The sequence below is a fragment of the Scyliorhinus canicula genome, chromosome 4 (genome assembly GCF_902713615.1).
Source record: "Scyliorhinus canicula chromosome 4, sScyCan1.1, whole genome shotgun sequence".
NCBI lineage: Eukaryota > Metazoa > Chordata > Chondrichthyes > Carcharhiniformes > Scyliorhinidae > Scyliorhinus > Scyliorhinus canicula.
Window position 1 is genome coordinate 83,602,495 of NC_052149.1, and position 22,147 is coordinate 83,624,641.

The following is a 22,147-nucleotide window of genomic DNA, read 5'->3' on the forward strand; positions in this document are numbered from 1 at the left end:
GGTGGGGAAGGAAGTCTTTGTCGCGTTCTAGAAGAGGTTTGGGTTGGAGCTGGGGCCCCTGGAAGTCGAATAGTTTAATAAGTGGCCGAGAGTGAAGAGCTCCCCCCCCCTTCCCCCCTCCTTTCCTTCCCCCCTCCCTTCCCTTCCCCCCCCCTCCTCCTTTCCTTCCCCCCTCCTTTCCCTCCCCTCCTTTCCTTCCCCCCCTCCTTTCCTTCCGCCCTCCCCCTCCTTTCCCTCCCCCTCCTTTCCTTCCCCCCTCCCCCTCCTTTCCTTCCCCCCTCCCCCTCCTTTCCCTCCCCTCCTTTCCTTCCCCCCTCCCCCTCCTTTCCCTCCCCTCCTTTCCTTCCCCCCTCCCCCTCCTTCCCCCACTACCCCCTAATTTCCTTCCCCCCTCCCCCTCCCCCCTCCTTTCCCTCCCCCCTCATTTCCTTCCCCCTCCTTTCCTTCCCCCTCCTCCTTTCCTTCCCCCTCCTCCTTTCCTTCCCCCTCCTCCTTTCCTTCCCCCCCCTCCCCCTCCTTTTCTTCCCCCTCTCCTTCCCCTCTCCTTCCCCCTCCTTCCCCCCTCCCCTCCTTCCCCCCTCCCCCTCCCCCTCTCCTTCCCCTCCCCTTCCCCCTCCTTCCCCCCTCCCCCTCCTCCTCTCCTTCCCCCCTCCCCCTCCCCCTCCTCCTCTCCTTCCCCCCTCCCCCTCCCCCTCTCCTTCCCCTCCCCTTCCCCCTCCTTCCCCCCTCCCCCTCCCCCTCCTCCTCTCCTTCCCCTCCCCTCCCCCTCACTCCTCTCCTTCCCCTCCCCTCCCCCTCCTCCTCTCCTTCCCTCCCCCCTCCTTCCCCTCCCCCCTCCTCTCCTTCCCCTCCCCCCTCCTTCCCCTCCCCTTCCCCCCTCCTCTCCCCTCCTTCCCCTCCCCTTCCCCCCTCCTCTCCCCTCCTTCCCCTCCCCTTTCCCCCTCCTCTCCTTCCCTTCCCCCCTCCTCTCCTTCCCCTTCCCCTCCCCCCTCCTTCCCCTCCCTCCCCCCCTCCTCTCCTTCCCCCCTCCCTCCTTCCCTCCCCTTCCCCCCTCCTCTCCTTCCCCTCCCCCCTCCTTCCCCTCCCCCCTCCTTCCCCTCCCCCCTCCTTCCCCTCCCCCTCCCCCCTCCTTCCCCTCCCCTTCCCCCCCTCCTCTCCTTCCCCTCCCCTTCCCCCCTCATCTCCTTCCCCTCCCCCCTCCTTCCCCTCCCCTTCCCCCCTCCTTCCCCCTCTCCTTCCCCTCCCCTGCCCCCTCCCCTTCCCCCTCCCCCCCTCTTCCCCTTCTCTCCCCCTCCCCCCCCTCCTTCACCCTCCCTTCCTCCTTCCCCCTCCCCTCCTCCTTCCCCTCCCCCCCTCTCCTTCCCCTCCCCCCATCCTCTCCCCCCTCCCCCCTCCTTCCCCTCCCCTTCCTCCTTCCCCTCCCCCCCTCTCCTCCCCTCCCCCTCCTCTCCTTCCCCCCCCCCTCCTCCTTCCCCTTCCCCTCCCCCCCCTCCTCTCCTTCCCCCCCCTCCTCCTTCCCCTTCCCCTCCCCCCCTCTCCTTCCCCTCCTCCCCCCTTCTCTCCCCCCCCTTCTCTCCCTCCTTCCCCCCCCTCTCTCCCCTCTTCCCCCCTCCTCCCCCTTCCTCGTCTTTCGGGGTTTGTGGGAGGAAACCTGAGCATCCGGAGGAAACCCACACAGACACGGGAGAACGTGCAGACTCTGCATAGACAGTGACCCAAGCCGGGAATCGAGCCTGGGACCCTAGTGCTGTCAAGCAACAGTGCTAACCACTGTGCTACCGTGCCACCCATCTTATTTATGTTTTGTACAAATGCCTGTCTATTGTCTCACTGCCACCTGTGCCTCACCTCTTCATAATCATTTGCTGTTCCTGTCCACCAGTTGCTATTTCAAAATTGCCTGCTCCCTCTTCCACATCTGGCAATAGAACACCTAATACGATCAAACTGTTTCATAATTGATTCAATTCAAACCGCTATGATACCGCCAGAAATCAGAGCAAATATATTTATTGGGGAGAACAGTTAAATGATTTGCTCTACTTACTTACACATTGGCCAGTTGGTTAATTTAAGAACGTCTCTATTACAAATGCATTGAGAAGGTAAAACAGAAAAGTAATGATGCCTTATTCTAGATTTGCTCAAAAGTATTAACCTAAAAGGTTCTGTGTTGGCAACCATTCTCAAATGAATTTAGCACAAAGGACGGAGAACTTGGCTTTCAGTGATTCAATGATGAAACAATTAGCCCTGGAACAATTGGAACAAGGAACATGCAATACTCCAGTGTCAGCAGAGTGAAGGTTGGGTATAGAGATGGATGGTTAAACAGGGTAGCCTGGATAGAGTGGTGCCAGTTTGTAGTGAAGACAATGGCTAAGGTTTTTAAATCCAGTTGCTGACATATAGGCAGCTAAAGCGTTTGGCATGGGCCAGTTGCATGGGACTTTGTTCAGGAAAGGATGTAAACATTGCTGGTTGTAACAAGTGATCTGCCAATGAATGTCTGAATGGCTGAGTAGCCTGCATCTATTTCTTATGCCCACAAAAAAGGAGACAGCAAGAAAAGCAAGCCTACAACATTAGGGATTAAATAAAAATGCCCTATCCTTTGCTCAAGCAATGTTATTTACTTTACTAGGAAATCTGAGGAGGATATGGAAAATACAAAGACTAAGGGCACGTGGCGTGGGAGAATCATGGGAGGGCCGCCCGATATTTTTCACGCCCCCCTGGCGCCCCCAGCGATCTGCCCTCCCCCCGGCTAGGAAAAAGCGGCGCTCGCCGTTTTTCGCGGCGAACGGTGATTCTCCGATCCCGATGGGCCGAGCGGCCGGCCCTTCACGCCCGTTTCACCATGGCAGCAACCACACCTGGTCGCTGCATTTGTGAAACTGGCGCCAGATGCCCGTTTGGGGCATCTAGGGGCCCGATTGGGACGGGAGCACCACGACTGTGCTCGGGAGGGGACAGGCCCGCGATCGGTGCCCACTGATCGTCGGGCCAGCGTCCAAAACGGACGCACTCTTTCCCCTCCGCCGCCCGGCAAGATCAAGCCGCCACGTCTTGCCGGGCGGCTGAGGAGAAAGACGGCCACCGCGCATGCGCAGGTTCGTGCTGTCTGCGCGATGAAGTCATCCGCGCAAGCGCGGGTTGGACCAGGCAACCCGCGCATGCGCGGATGACTTCACATTCTCGGCGTGACGAGGTCGCTGCCGAGAATGACGGAGGCCCGCTCCTAGCCCCCTGGGTGGGGGTGAATTAGGTGCGGGGAACGGGCTCCGAGGCCGTCGTGAACCTCGGCCGAGTTCACATCGGCCTTCACGGATTCGGCCCCCTGCGGAGAATTCCGCCCTAAGGCTTTACCTTTCTGCAATACTGCTCACTTCCAGCCTCCCTGCTACTCCTTAACAAGGGCAGCACGGTAGCATGGTGGTTAGCATAAATGCTTCACAGCTCCAAGGTCCCAGGTTCAGTTCCCGGCTGGGTCACTGTCTGTGCGGAGTCTGCACGTCCTCCCCGTGTGTGCGTGGGTTTCCTCCGGGTGCTCCGGTTTCCTCCCACAGTCCAAAGATGTGCGGGTTAGGTAGATTGGCCATGCTAAATTGCCCGTAGTGTCCTAAAAAGTAAGGTTAAGGGGGGTTGGGTTACGGGTATAGGGTGGATACGTGGGTTTGAGTAGGGTGATCATTGCTCGGCACAACATCGAGGGCCGAAGGGCCTGTTCTGTGCTGTACTGTTCTATGTTCTAAAAGGCTTAATTACCTGCAAAGACTTGCATTTAAAGTATGATCTTTCATCATGTGTCATCACTTTGTCCATATGTGTGTTTGTGGAACCCACCTCTTCACTCACCCGATGAAGACCATAAGACATAGGAGCAGAATTAGGCCACTCGGCCCATCGAGTCTGCTCCACCATTCAACCATGGCTGATATTTTTCGCATCCCCATTCTCCTGCCTTCTCCCCATTACCCCGATCCCCTTATTGATCAAAAACCTACCTAACTCTGTCTTAAAGACACTCAGTAATTTGGACTCGTACCGCCTTCTGCGGCAAAGAATTCCACAGATTCACCACCCTCTGGCTGAAGAAATTCTTCCTCATCTCTGTTTTAAAGGATTGTCCCTTTAGTCTGAGATCGTGACCTCTGCTTCTAGTTTTTCCTACAAGTGGAAACATCCTCTCCACGTCCACTCTATCCATGCCACGCAGTGTCCTGTAAGTTTCAATAAGATCCCCGCTCATCCATCTGAACTTCAACGAGTACAGACCCAGAGTCCTCAATCGTTCCTCATTTGACAAGCTCTTCATTCCTGGGACCATTCTTGTGAACCTCCTCTGGACCCTTTCCCAGGCTAGCACATCATTCCTTGGATACGGAGCCCAAAACTGCTCACAATACTCTAAATGGGGTCTGACCAGAGCTTTAAATAACCTCAGAAGTACATCCCTGGTCTTGTATTCTAGCCCTCTCGACATGAATGCTAACATTGCATTTGCCTTCCTAAATGCCGACTGAACCTGCACGTTAACCTTAAGAGAATCGTGAACAAGGACTCCCAAGTCCCTTTGTGCTTCTGCTTTCCTAAGCACCTTCCCATTTAGAAAATAGTCTATGCCTCCAATTCTCCTTCCAAAGTGCATAACCTCACACCTTTCCACATTGTATTCCACCTACCACTTCTTTGCCCACTCTCCCAGCCTGTCCAAATCCTTCCGCAGCCCCGCTGCTTCCTCAATACTACCTGTCCCTCTACAGATCTTTGTATCATCTGCAAAATTAGCAACAGTGCCTTCAGCTCCTTCCTCCAGATCATTAATGTATATTGTGAAATGGAGAAGCTGCGCTCCGAAAGCTAGTGATTCCAAACACATCTGTTGGACTTTAACTTGGTGTTGTAAGACTTCTTACTGCACCCATCCCAGTCCAACACTGGCCTCTCCACACCATGAACAAAAGATTGGAGTGGACTTTCTGTCAGTCGGTACAAGATGTGGGGGAGGGTGGCTGTGGGGGAAAGAGAGGAGAGAAACAGGAAGTGGGCACTGGTGGGGAGGGAAAGGAAGTGGCTGTTGGTGGGGTGTCATAGTGTTATACAGCACAGAAAGAAGCCCTTTAGCCCTTTGATTCTGCACTGGCCATCAAGCACCTATTCTAATCCCATTTTCCAGCACTTGATCTGTAGCCTTGTATGCTATGGCATTTAAAGTGCTCCCCCTCCCCCCTCAGCCTTCACTGCTCGAAGGAGAACAATCCTAGCCTAACCAGCCTCTCTTCATAACAAACGCTCCAGCTCAGGCAACATCCTGGTGAATCTCCTCTGCACCCTTTCGAATTCAATCACATCCTTCCTGTAGCGTGGAAACCAGAACTGCAAAGTAGTTTTATGGAGCTCCATCATAACCTCCCTGATCTTACATTCTATGCCTCAGCTAATAAAGACAAGTATCCCATAAAGCCTTCTTAATCACCATGTCTACCTGTCCTACTGCCTTCAGTAACCTATGGACATGCACCCAAATGTCCCTCTGATACTCTGTACTTCCTAGGATCCTACTGTTAATTGTGTCTTCCCTTGCCTTGGTAGTCCTCGCAAAATGCATTACGTCTCACTTTTCAGGGTTAAATTCCATTTGCCACTATTCTGACCAGCCCGTCTATATCGTCCTGTAATCTATGACTTTCCACCTCGCTATTTACCACACCGCCAATTTTCATGTCATCTGTAAACTTACAGGTCATACCCCCATAACCACATCTGGATCATTAATGTACGCTGCAAACAGCAAGGGACTCAGCACCAACACCTGCAATACACCACAGAACACAAGCTTCCAGTCAGAAAACCACCTTCGACCATCACCCTCTGCCTCCTGCACTAAGTTAATTTTGGATCAATAATATTTTATTGAGGTATTTGAAAATGTTTTATAACATTGACATAAACAGTTACATCAACATGGTAAAATAAACATTTACACCCCCCAGCCCAATCTTCATGCACCTCAACCAGACAACAAAAATCCGCTCCCCCCCCCCCCCCCCCTCACAAGTGTAGAAGATTGTAGTTTAGTCGGGCAGCATGGTTGGCACGGGCTTGGAGGGCCGAATGGCCTGTTCCTGTGCTGTACTTTTCTTTGTTCTTTGTTTGCTGACGTTTTAATTTTCCCCGAGAAAGTCGATGAATAGCTGTCACCTCCGGGTGAACCCTAACATTGACCTTCTGAAGGCAAACTTTATTTTCGAGACTGACAAACCCAGCCATGTCACTAACCCAGGTCTCTACACTCGGGGGCTTCGAGTCCCTCCACATTAATAAGATCCGTCTCCAGGCTAACAGGGAGGCAAAGGCCAAGGTGTCGGCCTCTTTCGACCCCTGAACTCCCGGCTCTTCCGATACTCCAAAGATCGCCACCTCCGGACACGGCACCGTCCATGTTTTTAGCACCGTGGACATTGCCTTTGCAAAACCCTCTAAGCTTCGGGCATGCCCAAAACATGTGGACATAATTTGCTAGGCTTCCCGCGCTCCTCGCACACCTATCCTCCACCCCAAAAACCTACTCCTCCGGGCCGCTGTCATGTGTGCCCAGTGGACTACCTTAAATTGTATCAGGCCGAGTCTGGCACATGTTGGGGAGGTATTAACCCTGCTTAGTGCATCCGCCCATAGACCAGCCTCTATCTCTCCTCCAAGCTCACCCTTCCACTTACCCTTAAGCTCCTCCACCGGAGTTTCCTCCGCCTCCGAAAGCTCCTGGTAAATATCTGAAACCTTCCCCTCTCCCACCCAGGGACTGGAAACTACTCTATCCTGCAGCAGCGGAAAGGCCAGCACCTGTTTTCTCAGGAAGTCTCGCACCTGCAAATACCTAAACCCGATCCCTGCTGGCAATTCAAATTTATCCTCCAAGACTTTCAAACTGGGAAAGCTCCCATCTATAAATAGATCCCCCATCCTTCTAATTCCTGCCCTCTGCCAACTCCGGAACCCGCCATCTAACCTACCCGGTACAAACCTGTGGTTGTTATAAATCGGGGTCCAAAACGATGCTCCCTCCACTCTCTTATATCTCCTCCATTGCCCCCAGATCCTCAGAGCCGCCACTACCACTGGACTTGTGGAGTATCGGGCCGGCGAGAACGTCAGAGGTGCCGTTACCAGTGCCCCCAGCTCGGTGTCTTTACATGACGCCGCTGTGGTGAATATAACATGGTAAATTCACACTGTATATTGTAAGCGCAGTAGCGTTACCGGACCACTAGGGGGAGTAGCTCTGGGAATGCTCAGGAGCTTGTACAGGGCTTCACCCTTGGCTCCGCCCATGACTCCTCCCCTAGTGCTGCTGTATAAATACCCTTAATGAACATAGAACAGTACAGCACAGAACAGGCCCTTCGGCCCTCGATGTGCCGAGCAATGAACACCCTACTCAAGTCAACGTATCCACCCTCTACCAGTATCCACCCTCTACCAGTAATCCAGGGCCACCTGGATTCCCAGATATTTAAAGCTCTTCCCTACTATTCTAAGCGGCAGCTCTCCCTGTCTCTCTTGCCTGGATCGCAAACATCTCGCTTTTCCCCATGTTCAATTTATACCCGAAAAATTGCCAAATTCCCCCAAGAACGGGGAGAGGGAGCACCCTTGCCTCATCCCTTAGTGTAGTTTAAAATACCCTGACCTCAGCCGGCTCGTGCACACACTCGCTACTGGTGCCTGATAGTACGCATCCAATCAATAAAGCCCTCACCAAACCCAACTATTGTTGGGGGTGGGGGGGGGGGGGGGGGGGAGGCTCCCTTCTCTCTTGCTTCGTTAAATGTCCTCACCAGCAGTGGGCTCAATTTCTCTGAAACTGCTTATAGAATTCCACCGGGTAGCCATCAGGCCCCGGGGCCTTGCTCGACTGCATGCCCTCCAATCCCTTGGTTATTTCCTCCATCTCAATTGGGGCTCCCAGCCCTTCCACCAGGTCCTCCTCCACCCTTGAGAACCTCAACTGATCCAAAAGCTGCCCCATCGCCTCCACCCCAGCCGGGGGATACGATTCATATAATTTACTACTGAAGTCCTTAAACATTCGTTTTCCCCCGCTGGGTCCAGGACAGTATTACCGTCTCTACTCTTTCATTTACCTATCTTCCTAGCTGCCTCTCTTTTCCTGAGCTGATGCGCCAACATTCTGCTTGCCATTTCCCCGTACTTATAGATCGCCCCCCCCCTTGCCTTCCACAACGGTACCACCGCTTTCCCTGTAGTCAACAGCCCAAACTCCACCTGTAACCTCTGCCGCTCCTTCAGCAACTCCGCATTCGGGGCCTCCGGGTATCTCCTGTCCACCTGGAGTATCTCCCCAACTAGCCTACCCTCTCAGCTCGTTCCACCTTTTCTCTGTGGGCCCGTATCGAGATTAATTCCCCTCTGACTACTGCCTTCAAAGCTTCCCAGACCGTCGCTGCAGAGACCTCCCCATATCATTTGTTTCCAGGTAGTTCTGGATGGACTTGTTATCCCGCCCACAGACCACCTCGTCCGCTAGCAACCCCACATCCAGTCTCCACAGCGGGCGTTGCCCTCTCTCTACACTAACCTGTAGATGCACCCAGTGTGGGGCAGGATCCGACACTGCAATTGCAGAATATTCAGTATCCACCACCTTCGGTATTAGCGCACTGCTCAGAACAAAAAAGTCGATGCGAGAGTATACCTTGTGGACATGTGAGAAAAAGGAAAACTCCTTCGTTCTCGGCCTCCATGGGTCAACTCCCCCCATCTGTTCCATGAACCCCTTCAATTCCTTTGCCGCAGCCGGCCTCCTCCCTGTCCTGGATTTTGACTGGTCCAATTCCGGATCAATGACTGTATTGAACCCCCTCCCATGATCAGGTCATGTGACGCTAAGTCTGGGATCTTACCTAAAACCCACCTCATAAATTCCACATTGTCCCAATTTGAAGCATATATGTTCACGAATACCACCCGCACCCCCTCCAGCTTCCCACTCTCCATTATGTACCTACCCCCCTTGTCTGACACGACTCTCCCTGCCTCGAACGCCACTCGTTTGCTGATCAAGATCGCTATCCCCTGGTCTTTGAGTCCAGTCCCTAGTGGAACACTTGGCTGACCCACCCCTTCCTCAATCTCGTCTGGTCTGTAACCTTTAGGTGTGTCTCTTGTAGCATTGCCACGTCCGCCTTCAGCCCCCTCAAATGCACAAACACGCGAGCCCTCTTGACGGGCTCATTCAGTCCTCTAACGTTCCATGTGATCAGCCTGGACGGGGGGGGGGGGGGGGGGGGGGGGGGGGGTGGCCGACTAGCCATCACCCTGTTTAGGCCAGCCTCTAGCTTACACCCTCCGCTTCCTTGAGTCCCCATGGGCGGTCGCTGTTCCCGACCTCCCATTTGCCTCCAGTAACAGTTTCTCCCGTCACCAAAGCAGCTCCCCCCTCCCTCCCCCCCAGCAACAACACTAGAAACCCAACCCCCAAGTCAAGCTCCAGCTTAACACTTGCCCACCCCACACTGCGCTTGCGAGAGTCAGCTGACCCATGCTGACTTGATAGCTCCCGCCCCTGGCACCATGCAGTCTGTCTCCCTATTGTTCTCTCCCCCCACATGAATAAACATTTTAAAACATTCCCCAGTAAACAAACATCAGAAAATAAACAGTGAAGAAACAGTCACTTTAGAAAAATAATTACCCGAAAAGCAGAACCAACCCCAAAGTCCATCCCCCCTCTAACCAGCTCCCTGCAAGACTAAGCAACCTTTAACCATCCACATAGCCCCTTATTTCACATAGCGCTACTTAAATTTATACAATCCAGCACAAATTGCTGCCACAGTACTTCTCCAAGGCTTAAGTGCCTTTTAATTTGCCTCCAGCTTCATTTCTTTAATAAAAGTCCATACTTCGTCTGGCGTTTCAAAGTAGAAGTCCCGTTCCTCATGTGTGACCCACAGGCGGGCTGGGTACAGCATCCCGAACTTCACCAGCTTTTTAAAGAGGGTCATTTTTGTCTGATTGAACCCAGCTCGCCTATTGGCCAAATCCGCTCCCAGGCCCTGATAGATGTGCAACTCACAGTTCTCCCACTTGCTGCTCCGTTCTTTCTTGGCCCACCGCAAAACATGTTCCTTATCCAAGAAGCGGTGAAAACGTACCACCATGGCCTTCGGCGGTTCGTTCGCTCAGGGCTTCCTCACGAGGGCTCTGTGCGCTCTGTCCAATTCCAGGGGCTGAGGAAACGCCCCAGCTCCCATCAACTTCTCCAACATGTCCGACACATAGGCCCTCACATCCAATCCCTCACTGCCTTCAGAGAGGCCAACAATTCTGAGATTTTGCCTCCTGGACCTATTCTCCAGGTCCTCCAGCCTCTCCTGCATTATTTTCTGGCGGTCGTTCATCATCCCCACCTTTCTTTCCAGCACGGTTATATACTCCTCGTGCTCGGACAACTTTTGTTGACCTCCTGGATCGCTCTCCCGTGGGTTTCCTCATTCTGACTCACTTGATCAATCGAAGCCTGAATCGGGTCCAGCGTGCCCTTCTTCAGCTTGGCGAAGCAATCCTCAAAAAACTTCACCCGCTGATCCGTCGACCACTGTGCCGTCTCCCCATGGCCCTGCTGTCCCGCCATGCTGTCCCGTGTTACCAGCTCTACTTGTGTCTCCCTTATAGGACTTTGTCTTCTCACACGGCCACTTCTGGTCCATTTCTCCGGACACCGGGAGAGGGATTTCTCCTTAGTGTTTCACTCTTCACCGATTTATCCCATAAAATCCAGAAGAAAATGGGGGAAAAAGGTCCAAAACTCCGTCACAGGCGGGAGCTATCAAATGTGCAACCTATTCCTCCATGGCCGCCACCGGAAGTGACCTTTTTTTTTTAATATAAATTTAGAGTACCCAGTTACTTTTTTTCCAATTAAGGGGGAATATAGTATGGCCAATCCACCTAATCTGCACATATTTGGGTTGTCAGGGTGGACCCCACGCAGACATGGGGAGAATGTGCAAACTCCACACAGACAGTGACCCAGGACCGGGATTCAAACCCGAGTCGTCAGTGCCGCAGTCCCAGTGATAAGCACTGTGCCACATGCCGCCTGACTCTTACCTTCTTGACCAGAGTGGGAGAGGAAGGGGCTTCCAGTGGGATGTGTGAAAGAAGATGTGGGTCTGTGGGAGAGAGTGCGTGGGCGGCCGTGGGGGAGTGGACTTGCATGAGGGAGCAGGCAAGCATGAGGAAACGTGGGTGTGAGCCGGCGGAAGGCAGGAGTGGGGATGAATGTGGGCGAGTAAGTGGAGGGCAGTCCACGATACTAAGTCAGTGTGCGGAGTGAGTTCGAGACACTGAGTGAGTGTGCGGTGGTGAGAGTGAGGGGGCCTCAAGCCCAATCTCAGTTTTCCCACTCGCTTTCACCACCACACACCAACACAGGCACACGCACCTACTCAAACTCATTGACCCTCTCACACCCTATGGATTTTTATTACTTACTCTTTCTGCTATGACATTAAGGCAGCATGTGGCACATTGGTTAGCACTGCTGCCTCACAGCGCTAGGGACCTAGGTTCGATTCCAATCTTAGGTGACTGTGTGGAGTTTGCATGTTCTCCCAGTGTCTGTGTGGGTTTCCTCCGGCTGCTCCGGTTCCTCCCACAGTGCAAAGATGTGGAGGTTAGGTGAATTGGCCATGCTAATATTGTCAAAAATGTTAGGTGAGGTTACGATGATAGGAGCAGGATTGGGCCTAGGTAGGGTGCTCTATCGGAGCAAGGGCTGGTGCGGACTCAATGGTCTCCTTCTGCACTGTATGGATTCTGTGGACATTGAATTGTTCGACAACTGTTTCTCTCCTTAAAATTTCATGTTTTTAAAAAATTCAGTTGATTGTTGTGCCAAACCTTGTGCTGGAGTCTCCTTTTGGGAGACCAAATGCTCCTGTGGAACTGAATAGCATGTGACTCACATTTCCATTGGAGGCGCTATTCATTCTGCAATTCAGGACATACAAATGAGCCAGCACTCTGCCAGCCTGAACTGGAAGCAGTTCCCAGCCCAGCGGGCAGTGTAACCACCAAGGCCGGAATTAGTGCTAATAAGCCTGACAAGCTGGAGCTGCTTTTAAATGTTCCACTCACCACACACTTATTGCAGCCCTCTGATTTTAAAAGTCTGAAATGGACCCACTGCTGGATGCCAATGATGATAGGAGGGACACCCCCTTCCCCAGGGTGGGCCGCAGACTCGAGCCTGCCTTCCTGAACAGTGCCTGGGTGGAGGTGGCAGAGGCAGGCAGGGCTGCCAGCTTCACCAGGCGGAGACAGCTCATGATCCTGAGGAACGGCGATCGCTGGTGAGGCCTCTGCCCTGGGAGGGGTAGTGTGCGGGAGGGGGGTCCCCGAAGGCCACAGTGGATGAATCCAAAGGCCATAGTGCAGTTGTCCTTTGGTTGGGGTGAGCTCTGCCAATCCTCCGATTCCTCTGCAGTTCTGCTTCTGATGAGTGCCAACACCTGGTGGGCCAGTGATTGAGCATGGCCACGCCCATCTCCTTGATGATATTGTTGGGGTATGAGGGTTTCCAGAGGACTGGCCTGGGTGGGCTTGCACATCAACAGTGGCTGTCTGAACATTTACAGGAGACACTGAGCAGGCAGCAGTGCGAGTGGCCAGGAGCCTGTAGGTAGCACCAGACAGGTGTGTTTAAATCACATATTGCAGTAATGGTGGCTGAGTCAGGCCACCCCGATCCCGAGGGGGACAACCGAGTCCACGAATTTGACAGAAAGTCATGCTCTGCTATTCCCCAGCCCAAACAAGCTATACCCCAACATCGACAATTTTTCAGAGATTTTGAGAGTATTTTAGCTTCTCACTCCCCCTCAACAATGATCGTGCCCATCTTGTGAATACTTGCACCAATATGCGTGACTTCCACCTGAGGGGGTGAAGTATCACGGAGGGGTGGAGCATAAAGTGTCCAACCCGCTTACGAGATTTAAATCTATGTAAATTATGGTTTTGCATAGACCCGCCAGCATGGGGCACAAATGTCACTAACATCGGCTACAGGGGACCGGAGCATGCATCTGAATCAGCGCCGGGCGCAAATCGCGAATTTTCACTTGCGTGCTATTTTCCGCCCGATCGCAATTCTCGCTGCGGGAAGCAGAGAATTCAGCCCCTTATAGTTCATAAAATATATGAACAGAATTAGGCCATTCGGCCCATCGAGTCTGCCTCGCCATTCTATCATGGCCGATATGTTCCTCATCTGCTACCTACAATGTTACAGGCTAAGAGCTGGTTTGCAAAATCAGCCAGAGCACCTCCTCTCTAAACACATGACTAGGAGCGGGAGTAGACAATTTAGCCTTCCGAGCCTAAACACCCTCAATGTGGTCATGGCTGATCCCATCTTAGCCTCAACTCCACCGTCCTGCCTGTTCTCCATTAACTTTCTGAAATTTGCTCATGGGCTCCCTGAGTGAACAAAATATGCAAATGTAAGCCCCTGAGCAAAAAGTTTGGGCAAGCCTATCATAAAATATTCTGCAAACTCGTCATTCCATCCTTCATTTGTGGAGGGATGTATTTAGGACAGGACTAAGAGATACTCAAACTCAAAGATAGATAAATAGGAAAATGAGATGAATGGTTAAGAAATTCAACCCAAGTTTAAAAAGTTATGGGAAGGAGAAATGGAAATTTGGGACTAGCCAGCTGGTCTACAGAATCTTTAAATTCCTGTACACCTCTATGTTCATAATTGATGAAATGAGAGGAATTAAAAAGTAGTTTTCTATTAAATTTATTTTTGGTGTCACATCTGATGCCATGTTAAAAATAGACATTCAGGAAAATGCATAAATGCATTTTGTCTTAATTTAGAATTATGGGTTTGCCTAATTCCTTTTAAGAATGAAAATCCTCTTTCCTTTGTAGCCTTGTGCAAATATTAAATTATATTTACTTAACCCTACCTCTAAGATGACCTCCCAACTTTAAACATCTTTCAGTTTCCTGTTTAGTGATCTCACATCAAAGGGGATTTAATGACTGTGTTTGAACCTGCAGTGGGTGGCAATTAACAGTCTTTAGGCCATCCTGACAGCTGTTTGCAAACATAGGGTATTCTGGTATCCAAGAGATAAACTACACACAACAAAGGTTTACTGTACAAAGGGGTCGCAATATCACATGGCAAAAGGTGTTCCCTAATCGTTATGATCAACCCAAGCTAAAAAGAGCAAGGTGTGCCCTCCACTCTGAAACCAACTCTCAATCCTGTAGAAACATTTGTATTTTTCAGTTGGCCCAAGGAATGTGTAAAGAAAATATAATTTCTGCTAATTTCCCTCTCTCATCCCTCTATATTGTCCAGCATTCATGAATTAATTAGCAGTAAAAGTAAAGTATCAATACAGAAATACTTTGATGTGAGGATCAGATACAGGCTGTCTAGATTTGAACTACCACATTTACTTTTTACTAACCCTTATTTATCCTGGCTTAACTATCCTGGTCCCTGCTTCCCAACACATTCAATTTAAATTCCTCACCGTTTTCTTTAAAACCCTCTGCAGCCTCACCCCGCTTTTGAATCTTTTTCCAGTCTTCGATCTTTCACATCCTTCAGTACTTTGAATCTGACGTGGGTAGTCCTTTTTTTCACCCCGCCATTGGTGTCATAGAATCGGCAGCATGGTAGCACAGTGGTTAGCACTGCTGCCTCACAGCGCCAGACACCCGGGTTAATTTCCAGCTTTGCATGACTGTCTGTGCGGAGTCTGCATGTTCTCCCCCCAGTTTGTGTAGGGTTCCTCCGGGTGCTCCGGTTTCCTCCCACAGTCCAAAGATGTTGCAGGTTTGGTGGATTGGCCATGCTAAATTGCCCCTTGTTGTCCAAACGGTTAGGTGGAGTTACTGGGTTTCGGGGATAGGGTGAGGGCCTGACCCTAGGTAGGATGCTCTTTCAGAGGGTCGGTGCAGGCTCGATTGGCTGAATGGCCTCCCTCAGCACTTCAGAGATTCTGTGATTCTATGAATTCAACCACGTGGGGTCTATTTTGGAGAACTCTCTTTTTTCTGAACCATTCTTTGCACTTTGCCCTGCCTTTAAAAATTAGTTTACAATCTTTTGAAAAAGCCTCTTTTAACACTCCCAACATGGCTGTCCTCTTTCCTTTGCTTGATTAGCAAATTTATAAATTAATTTAAATATAATTATAGGGCCTAACACTGCGTGACATCACGACAGCTCGAATCATTACTGAGGCGCACAGGTAAGTATAGCCCCAGGTGGTGAGGGATAGTGTCAGCCTGGCACTGCCAGAGCACAGGTAAGTATAGCCCCAGGTGGTGAGGGACAGTGTCAGCCTGGCACTGCCAGAGCACCAGTCAGTTGGCACTATGTCCCTCAACACCTGGTGCTATACTTACCTGTGCTCTGGCAGTGCCAGGCCGGCAGTGCTTGTGCAGGCTCTATGCCTGTGAAGGGAGGGTGGGGAGCAACACCTGGAAAAGGGGGAAGACGATGCTCATAAAAGGGGGGGAGGGGAAGACGATGGTTGTGAAAGGGGCGGAAAAGACGATGCTCGTGAAAAGGGGGAGGGAAAGTCAATGCTCGTGAACGGCGGGAGGGAGACAATGCTCGTGAAAGGGCTGATGATGCTTATGAAAGAGGGGAGACAATGCTCATGAAAGAGGGGAGACAATGCTCATGAAAGGGGAGACAATGCTCGTGAAAGGGGAGACAATGCTCGTGAAAGGGGAGACAATGCTCGTGAAAGGGGAGACAATGCTCATGAAAGAGGGGAGACAATGCTCGTGAAAGGGGAGACAATGCTCGTGAAAGGGGAGACAATGCTCGTGAAAGGGGAGACAATGCTCGTGAAAGGGGAGACAATGCTCGTGAAAGAGGAGACAATGCTCGTGAAAGGGGAGACAATGCTCGTGAAAGGGGAGACAATGCTCGTGAAAGAGGGGAGACAATGCTCGTGAAAGAGGGGAGACAATGCTCGTGAAAGAGGGGAGACAATGCTCGTGAAAGAGGGGAGACAATGCTCGTGAAAGAGGGGAGACAATGCTCGTGAAAGAGGGGAGACAATGCTCGTGAAAGAGGGGAGGCAATGCTCGTGAAAGAGGGGAGACAATGCTCGTGAAAGGGCTGATGATGCTTATGAAAGAGGGGAGACAATGCTCATGAAAGAGGGGAGACAATGCTCATGAAAGGGGAGACAATGCTCGTGAAAGGGGAGACAATGCTCGTGAAAGGGGAGACAATGCTCGTGAAAGGGGAGACAATGCTCATGAAAGAGGGGAGACAATGCTCGTGAAAGGGGAGACAATGCTCGTGAAAGGGGAGACAATGCTCGTGAAAGGGGAGACAATGCTCGTGAAAGGGGAGACAATGCTCGTGAAAGAGGAGACAATGCTCGTGAAAGGGGAGACAATGCTCGTGAAAGGGGAGACAATGCTCGTGAAAGAGGGGAGACAATGCTCGTGAAAGAGGGGAGACAATGCTCGTGAAAGAGGGGAGACAATGCTCGTGAAAGAGGGGAGACAATGCTCGTGAAAGAGGGGAGACAATGCTCGTGAAAGAGGGGAGACAATGCTCGTGAAAGAGGGGAGGCAATGCTCGTGAAAGAGGGGAGACAATGCTCGTGAAAGGGGAGACGATGCTCATCAAAGAGGGGAGACAATGCTCGTGAAAGAGGGGAGACAATGCTCGTGAAAGAGGGGAGACAATGCTCGTGAAAGAGGGGAGACAATGCTCATGAAAGAGGGGAGACAATGCTCGTGAAAGGGGAGACAATGCTCGTGAAAGGGAAGACAATGCTCGTGAAAGGGGAGACAATGCTCGTGAAAGGGGAGACAATGCTCGTGAAAGAGGAGACAATGCTCGTGAAAGGGGAGACAATGCTCGTGAAAGAGGGGAGACAATGCTCGTGAAAGAGGGGAGACAATGCTCGTGAAAGAGGGGAGACAATGCTCGTGAAAGAGGGGAGACAATGCTCGTGAAAGAGGGGAGACAATGCTCGTGAAAGAGGGGAGACAATGCTCGTGAAAGAGGGGAGACAATGCTCGTGAAAGAGGGGAGACAATGCTCGTGAAAGAGGGGAGGCAATGCTCGTGAAAGAGGGGAGGCAATGCTCGTGAAAGAGGGGAGACAATGCTCGTGAAAGGGGAGACGATGCTCATCAAAGAGGGGAGACAATGTTCGTGAAAGAGGGGAGACAATGCTCGTGAAAGAGGGGAGACAATGCTCGTGAAAGGGGAGACAATGCTCGTGAAAGGGGAGACAATGCTCGTGAAAGGGGAGACAATGCTTGTGAAAGGGGAGGCAATGCTCGTGAAAGGGGAGGCAATGCTCGTGAAAGGGGAGACAATGCTCGTGAAAGGGGAGACATTGCTCGTGAAAGGGGGAGCCAATGCTCGTGAAAGGGGGAGCCAATGCTCGTGAAAGTGGGAGCCAATGCTCGTGAAGGGGGGAGACAGTGCTCTTGTAAGGGGGAAACAGTGCTCGTGAAAGGGGCAGCCAATGCTCGTGAAGGGGGGAGCCAATGCTCGTGAAAGGGGGAGCCAATGCTCGTGAAAGGGGGAGCCAATGCTCGTGAAAGGGGGAGCCAATGCTCGTGAAAGGGGGAGCCAATGCTCGTGAAAGGGGGAGACACTGCTCGTGAAAGGGGGGGGGAGACACTGCTCGTGAAAGGGGGGGGACAGTACTCGTGAAAGTAGGGGGACAGTACTCGTGAAAGGGGGGGAGACAATGTTCGTGAAAGGGGAGGGGGGAAGATGATCCTTGCGAAAGGGGGGAGATGCTGCCTGTGGAAGGGAGGGGAAGAAGAGATGGATGAGTGGTGGTGTGGTGGTTTGGAGAGGGGGTGGAGAAAAAAGGGGTGGGAGAGTGCTCCCCTGTACTTGTGTGGTGGTGTGGGTGGGCAGGCAGAGAGGCAGGTATCCCCCTGATAATTATGTAGCGGTGGGAGTGGGGCAGAGAAAGAATGCCCCAATAATTTTGTGGTTATACGGTTATCCTGATGCTTGGGGTGGGGGACTATACTTTAAAGGTAGATCGGGGCACCCTTTAAATATTCCACCCTGATCGCTGTGGCCCCGCCATAGCCAGAGTGACGGCACAAACCACGGCCCAGATTTTCTGTGCACGAAGTTTCCGAAAGTCTGACCAGAAATCTCCGATGTCTTTCTGGAGAGATATACATCAATTTTAGTCAGAGCCTGACACTGTGACAAATATGGGGGAAATCTCCGCCCAGTATATTGCCACATTCATCGTGTAAGAGGTTTGTATAACTTTACTTACCTAATTTATCTTTTGGCATGCTCCATGATTTAGAGATTCATTCAAATATTGGTAAATTTAAATTTTTTTTATATAAAACTGTAAAAGTTAGCAATCACTTTTATGCTAAAATATTGGGGGTGGAATTCAATGGCTGATTATATTTCAAAGACAATCGTACATTCATCCCACAATGCTACCTTTGGTTCAAGACCTTCATTTTGCAGCCATGTAACTGTACAGCTTACCTTGTACTGTCAGGAACACAGAAGCAATGGTGGCACCTCCTTCATTTGAAGCGATGCAATTATATTTTCCAGCATCTGTTGGTCGCACATTCTTGATCTCCAGAGATAAGTTTCTCATTACTTGGACCCTGTACCTTTCGGCCAATCTCCGGTCAGCACCATTTTTATGCCAGGTGAGATTGTAGCGCACTGTGCTGAGTGTCAAGCAGGTCAATATGGCTCTCTCACCCGGAATGACAGTAACATTGTTGGGCACTTGAATCGTTGGAGGGGGTTCTATAAATTTAAAGAGAGAAAATGGGTAAAATATATCAAATGTGAAGGAGGAACTGATGTTCTGTCCCTTTCCTCTCAATTCAAATGGTTGTCAAGGTTACCATTTGAAGCGACGGCCTAAATGTTTTCTAAATAACCTGCTTTAAAATACACAAGGAATATGTTATCTTTATTCCACCAAATGGCAAACTCTTCTGACATATTCCATAATCGAGTGATGCAATCAGATTTTCCGGAATTAAAACTTATGATAGCATTTTTAAAGTTCATCATCATTTTTCATTAAGATACGGATTTTGAAATTCAATATTGACAGGGATTATAAAACAGATGATAGTGGATTGACCATAGAACATACAGAACTTACAGTGCAGAAGGAGGCCATTCAGCCCATTGAGTCTGCACCGACCCACTTAAGCCCTCACTTCCACCCTACCACCGTAACCCTTCCTAACTGTTTTGGACACTAAGGGCAATTTATCATGGCCAATCCACCTAACCTGCACGTCTTTGGACTGTGGGAGGAAACCGGAGCACCTGGAGGAAACCCACGCACACACGGGGACAACGTGCAGACTCCTCACAGACAGTGACCCAGCAGGGAATCGAACCTAGGACCCTGGCGCTGTGAAGCCACAGTGCTATCCATTTGTGCTCCCGTGCTGCCCAAAGAGTAAAAAAGAAAATCGGATGGGGGTATAACCGGCACTCCATCCACTCTCAACAATTATAGCTCATGTCAACATTGGATTTATAGGCACAGGTTATTTGCGTTGGCACTGAGAGGTCGCCAATCACCTTACCACAGATTCCTTTCCTAATGATGATGCAGAAAGAGTCAGTGTGGAGAACATCACAACTGAGTATAACCCTATTCTCACCTGACCTCCATGTAATGGAGCCTTCTAGCAGATGGTAATGAACTGCACTAGGCAGCAATTTTAACCCTACCTATTTGGCAGAAACAAGGCATGTATGTGTTATGTATTGAAAATTGTATTGTGCATGTTGTCCTCTACAACATACACATGTACCACCAGATGGAGCTTGGATTAGCGTTGGATGGAAGGGATTAAAGGAATCCATGATTCACAGCATACGCAGTTCTTATTCTGAATACTTCTTACCAAATATTACTGTTTCTTCCCAAGAACCAAACACTGGAAACTGTGATGGTGACAAAATAGCAAACAATGCTTCCAGGTATGCAATGTTTGGAAGGTGTTTGTCTACTTTCTGCAGACAGCATTGCATTTTAAATTGGAGATTTATAAATACTTTGAGGCCATTTTTGACGTACACTGGAGATTAGGATTAGCAACAAGAAAGCCGGCATGGTGTATACACACTCATCTTGCAAAAATAACCATCCAATCAAAAAATAAATCTTGGATCATTACAGAGAAAGAAACTCGTTGCTGGATCCATGATCACACACCGATAAATATGGCTATAAACCTCAACAGTATTTAAGTGATTATGTTATAAAATAGTATTGCTGATGAAGTTGAATGTTCAAGTTATGCTTCAGTTTATCGTTTACACTTTTGGAAACACAATACAGACAGACTCTATGCCTCTCATTTGCTACTACAGAAAGGGATGTTGTGTATTGCAAACTGCATTGTGCACTCTCAAGGCTCCACACACACATACATGTACCATTGGATAGAGTCTGGAGAAGAAATTACAGGGATTTATGTTGAACAGCATGCCGCATTCCCGATTCGGAATATTGTTATTTCTTCACAAGAATTTCACAGTGACCTAAATGGCCACACCTGTAAGTTAGGGCTCTCGGGAACTAACAGTTAATTTTAAAACTTTGTCTTAATTTTGTGCTCTTAAATAACTGGGCAAAGTAATGTTTATTGGTTCCGGTCCTGCCCCATTATTTGTTGCAAACAAACTCAGGGCCGCAGCTTCCATTTTTTCTGGTTAGTTAATACAATCATAGTGCAAACAAGCTGATTTATTTTCTTGAGAATACTGACAAATTCAAAAAATGGCTAAAAAGCCATAGGTTCGTGCCAATCCTCCACATGTTGGAAGGTATTATTCCACCAGTATCCTGAAGGACATGCATATTCATAAAACATATGTTTTTTGTTTACTTTATATTCGGTGTTGTTTTGTACTGTTTATGAAATCATTTGACCTCTTCAGGTGTGGATTTTTTATTCTTCAAATGATCGAGTGATATGACTATGGTACAACTATGATTTATTCCTGTGAGTCAGTTCTTTTTCAACAGTCTATTCCAACTTGTGTAGAAACAGAAAGCCAACAGCTTAACTCTTAAATATTTTAGCTTTCGTCTCATAAATTTATTGGGCCAGCAGGAATGTTTCTGGCACCACAATGAAAGACCAATTTTCATTATTAATCGAGTGCTAAATCCCAGCAGTGGATATATTTCTCTTAAACATTCTGGCGCCCATGTATAATTTACATAATTTGACAGAATCACCAAATCAGAAAGATTTAAAGTGTTTATTTTATTGCCACCAGGACCTACACAGTCAAAGCAGTTTTATTTTTCTTACCTAAAGGAATGATTGAAGAGTTGAGCATCATTCAATGGTGAATCAAAACAGAATGAGATAACAAATCAAAGATGGCACTGAATGTTTACTTTTATTTACTGTGTGATTTAAAAAATGCATTTACAAACTGTTGCGATGCTTCAACCATAGTTTATTCCGATTGAAGTTTAAAAAGGTTCTTGCACAATTAGAGAGAGCTATATTTCTGTCCATCTAACTGTGTTTACATAGGAGCTGGTTCATCCAAGTGACTAAGATCAAGCCAATTGTGTCTGATCCAGAGGAAATAACAACTATGAAAAATATGCTCTCTGAGGCTTAGCTTTTATTTCATACTGAATCCTGATGCACTAATTTATCAGTTACCAATAGCATTGAGAGGAATTAAATATACCCGTTGAGGCGTGTGGGGGAGGGGGGGGGGTGCAAAAGCAATTAATCTCAATGTGAGAAGACTGAAGTTTCAACCAGTAATCCTATGAAAACTTACATACTTATTAGCAAGTCAATTTTAATGTTAGTGTGTGTTTATTCATGTTGTTGGGCCATCTAAAACTTTAACTGGGGTTTAGTGTCACTGGTTTGAATTGGATTCCCATTGCTCCGAGCAGTATGAAGTCTCAGCGATTATAACGGTCGAGCTTTACCAAAATGCCACCAGTACATTTCGTACTCTGAACAGACAGAAAACAACTGCTATATTGTAAATATGTCACCTGCTGACATGCAACTTTGGATAAGGA

The 22,147-nt window shown here is 49.6% G+C and overlaps 1 protein-coding gene across 2 annotated transcripts in view; it reads right to left on the reverse strand.

The window, feature by feature from the left end:
* Window positions 1–22,147, reverse strand: part of hmcn1 (hemicentin 1) — a 677,622-nt gene that overhangs the window by 472,803 nt on the left and 182,672 nt on the right. For both annotated transcript variants that reach the window (XM_038794621.1, XM_038794624.1), the window contains exon 11: window positions 18,583–18,858. In XM_038794621.1, the coding sequence (XP_038650549.1) occupies window positions 18,583–18,858 (276 nt within the window). The remainder of the gene's footprint in view (window positions 1–18,582; window positions 18,859–22,147) is intronic.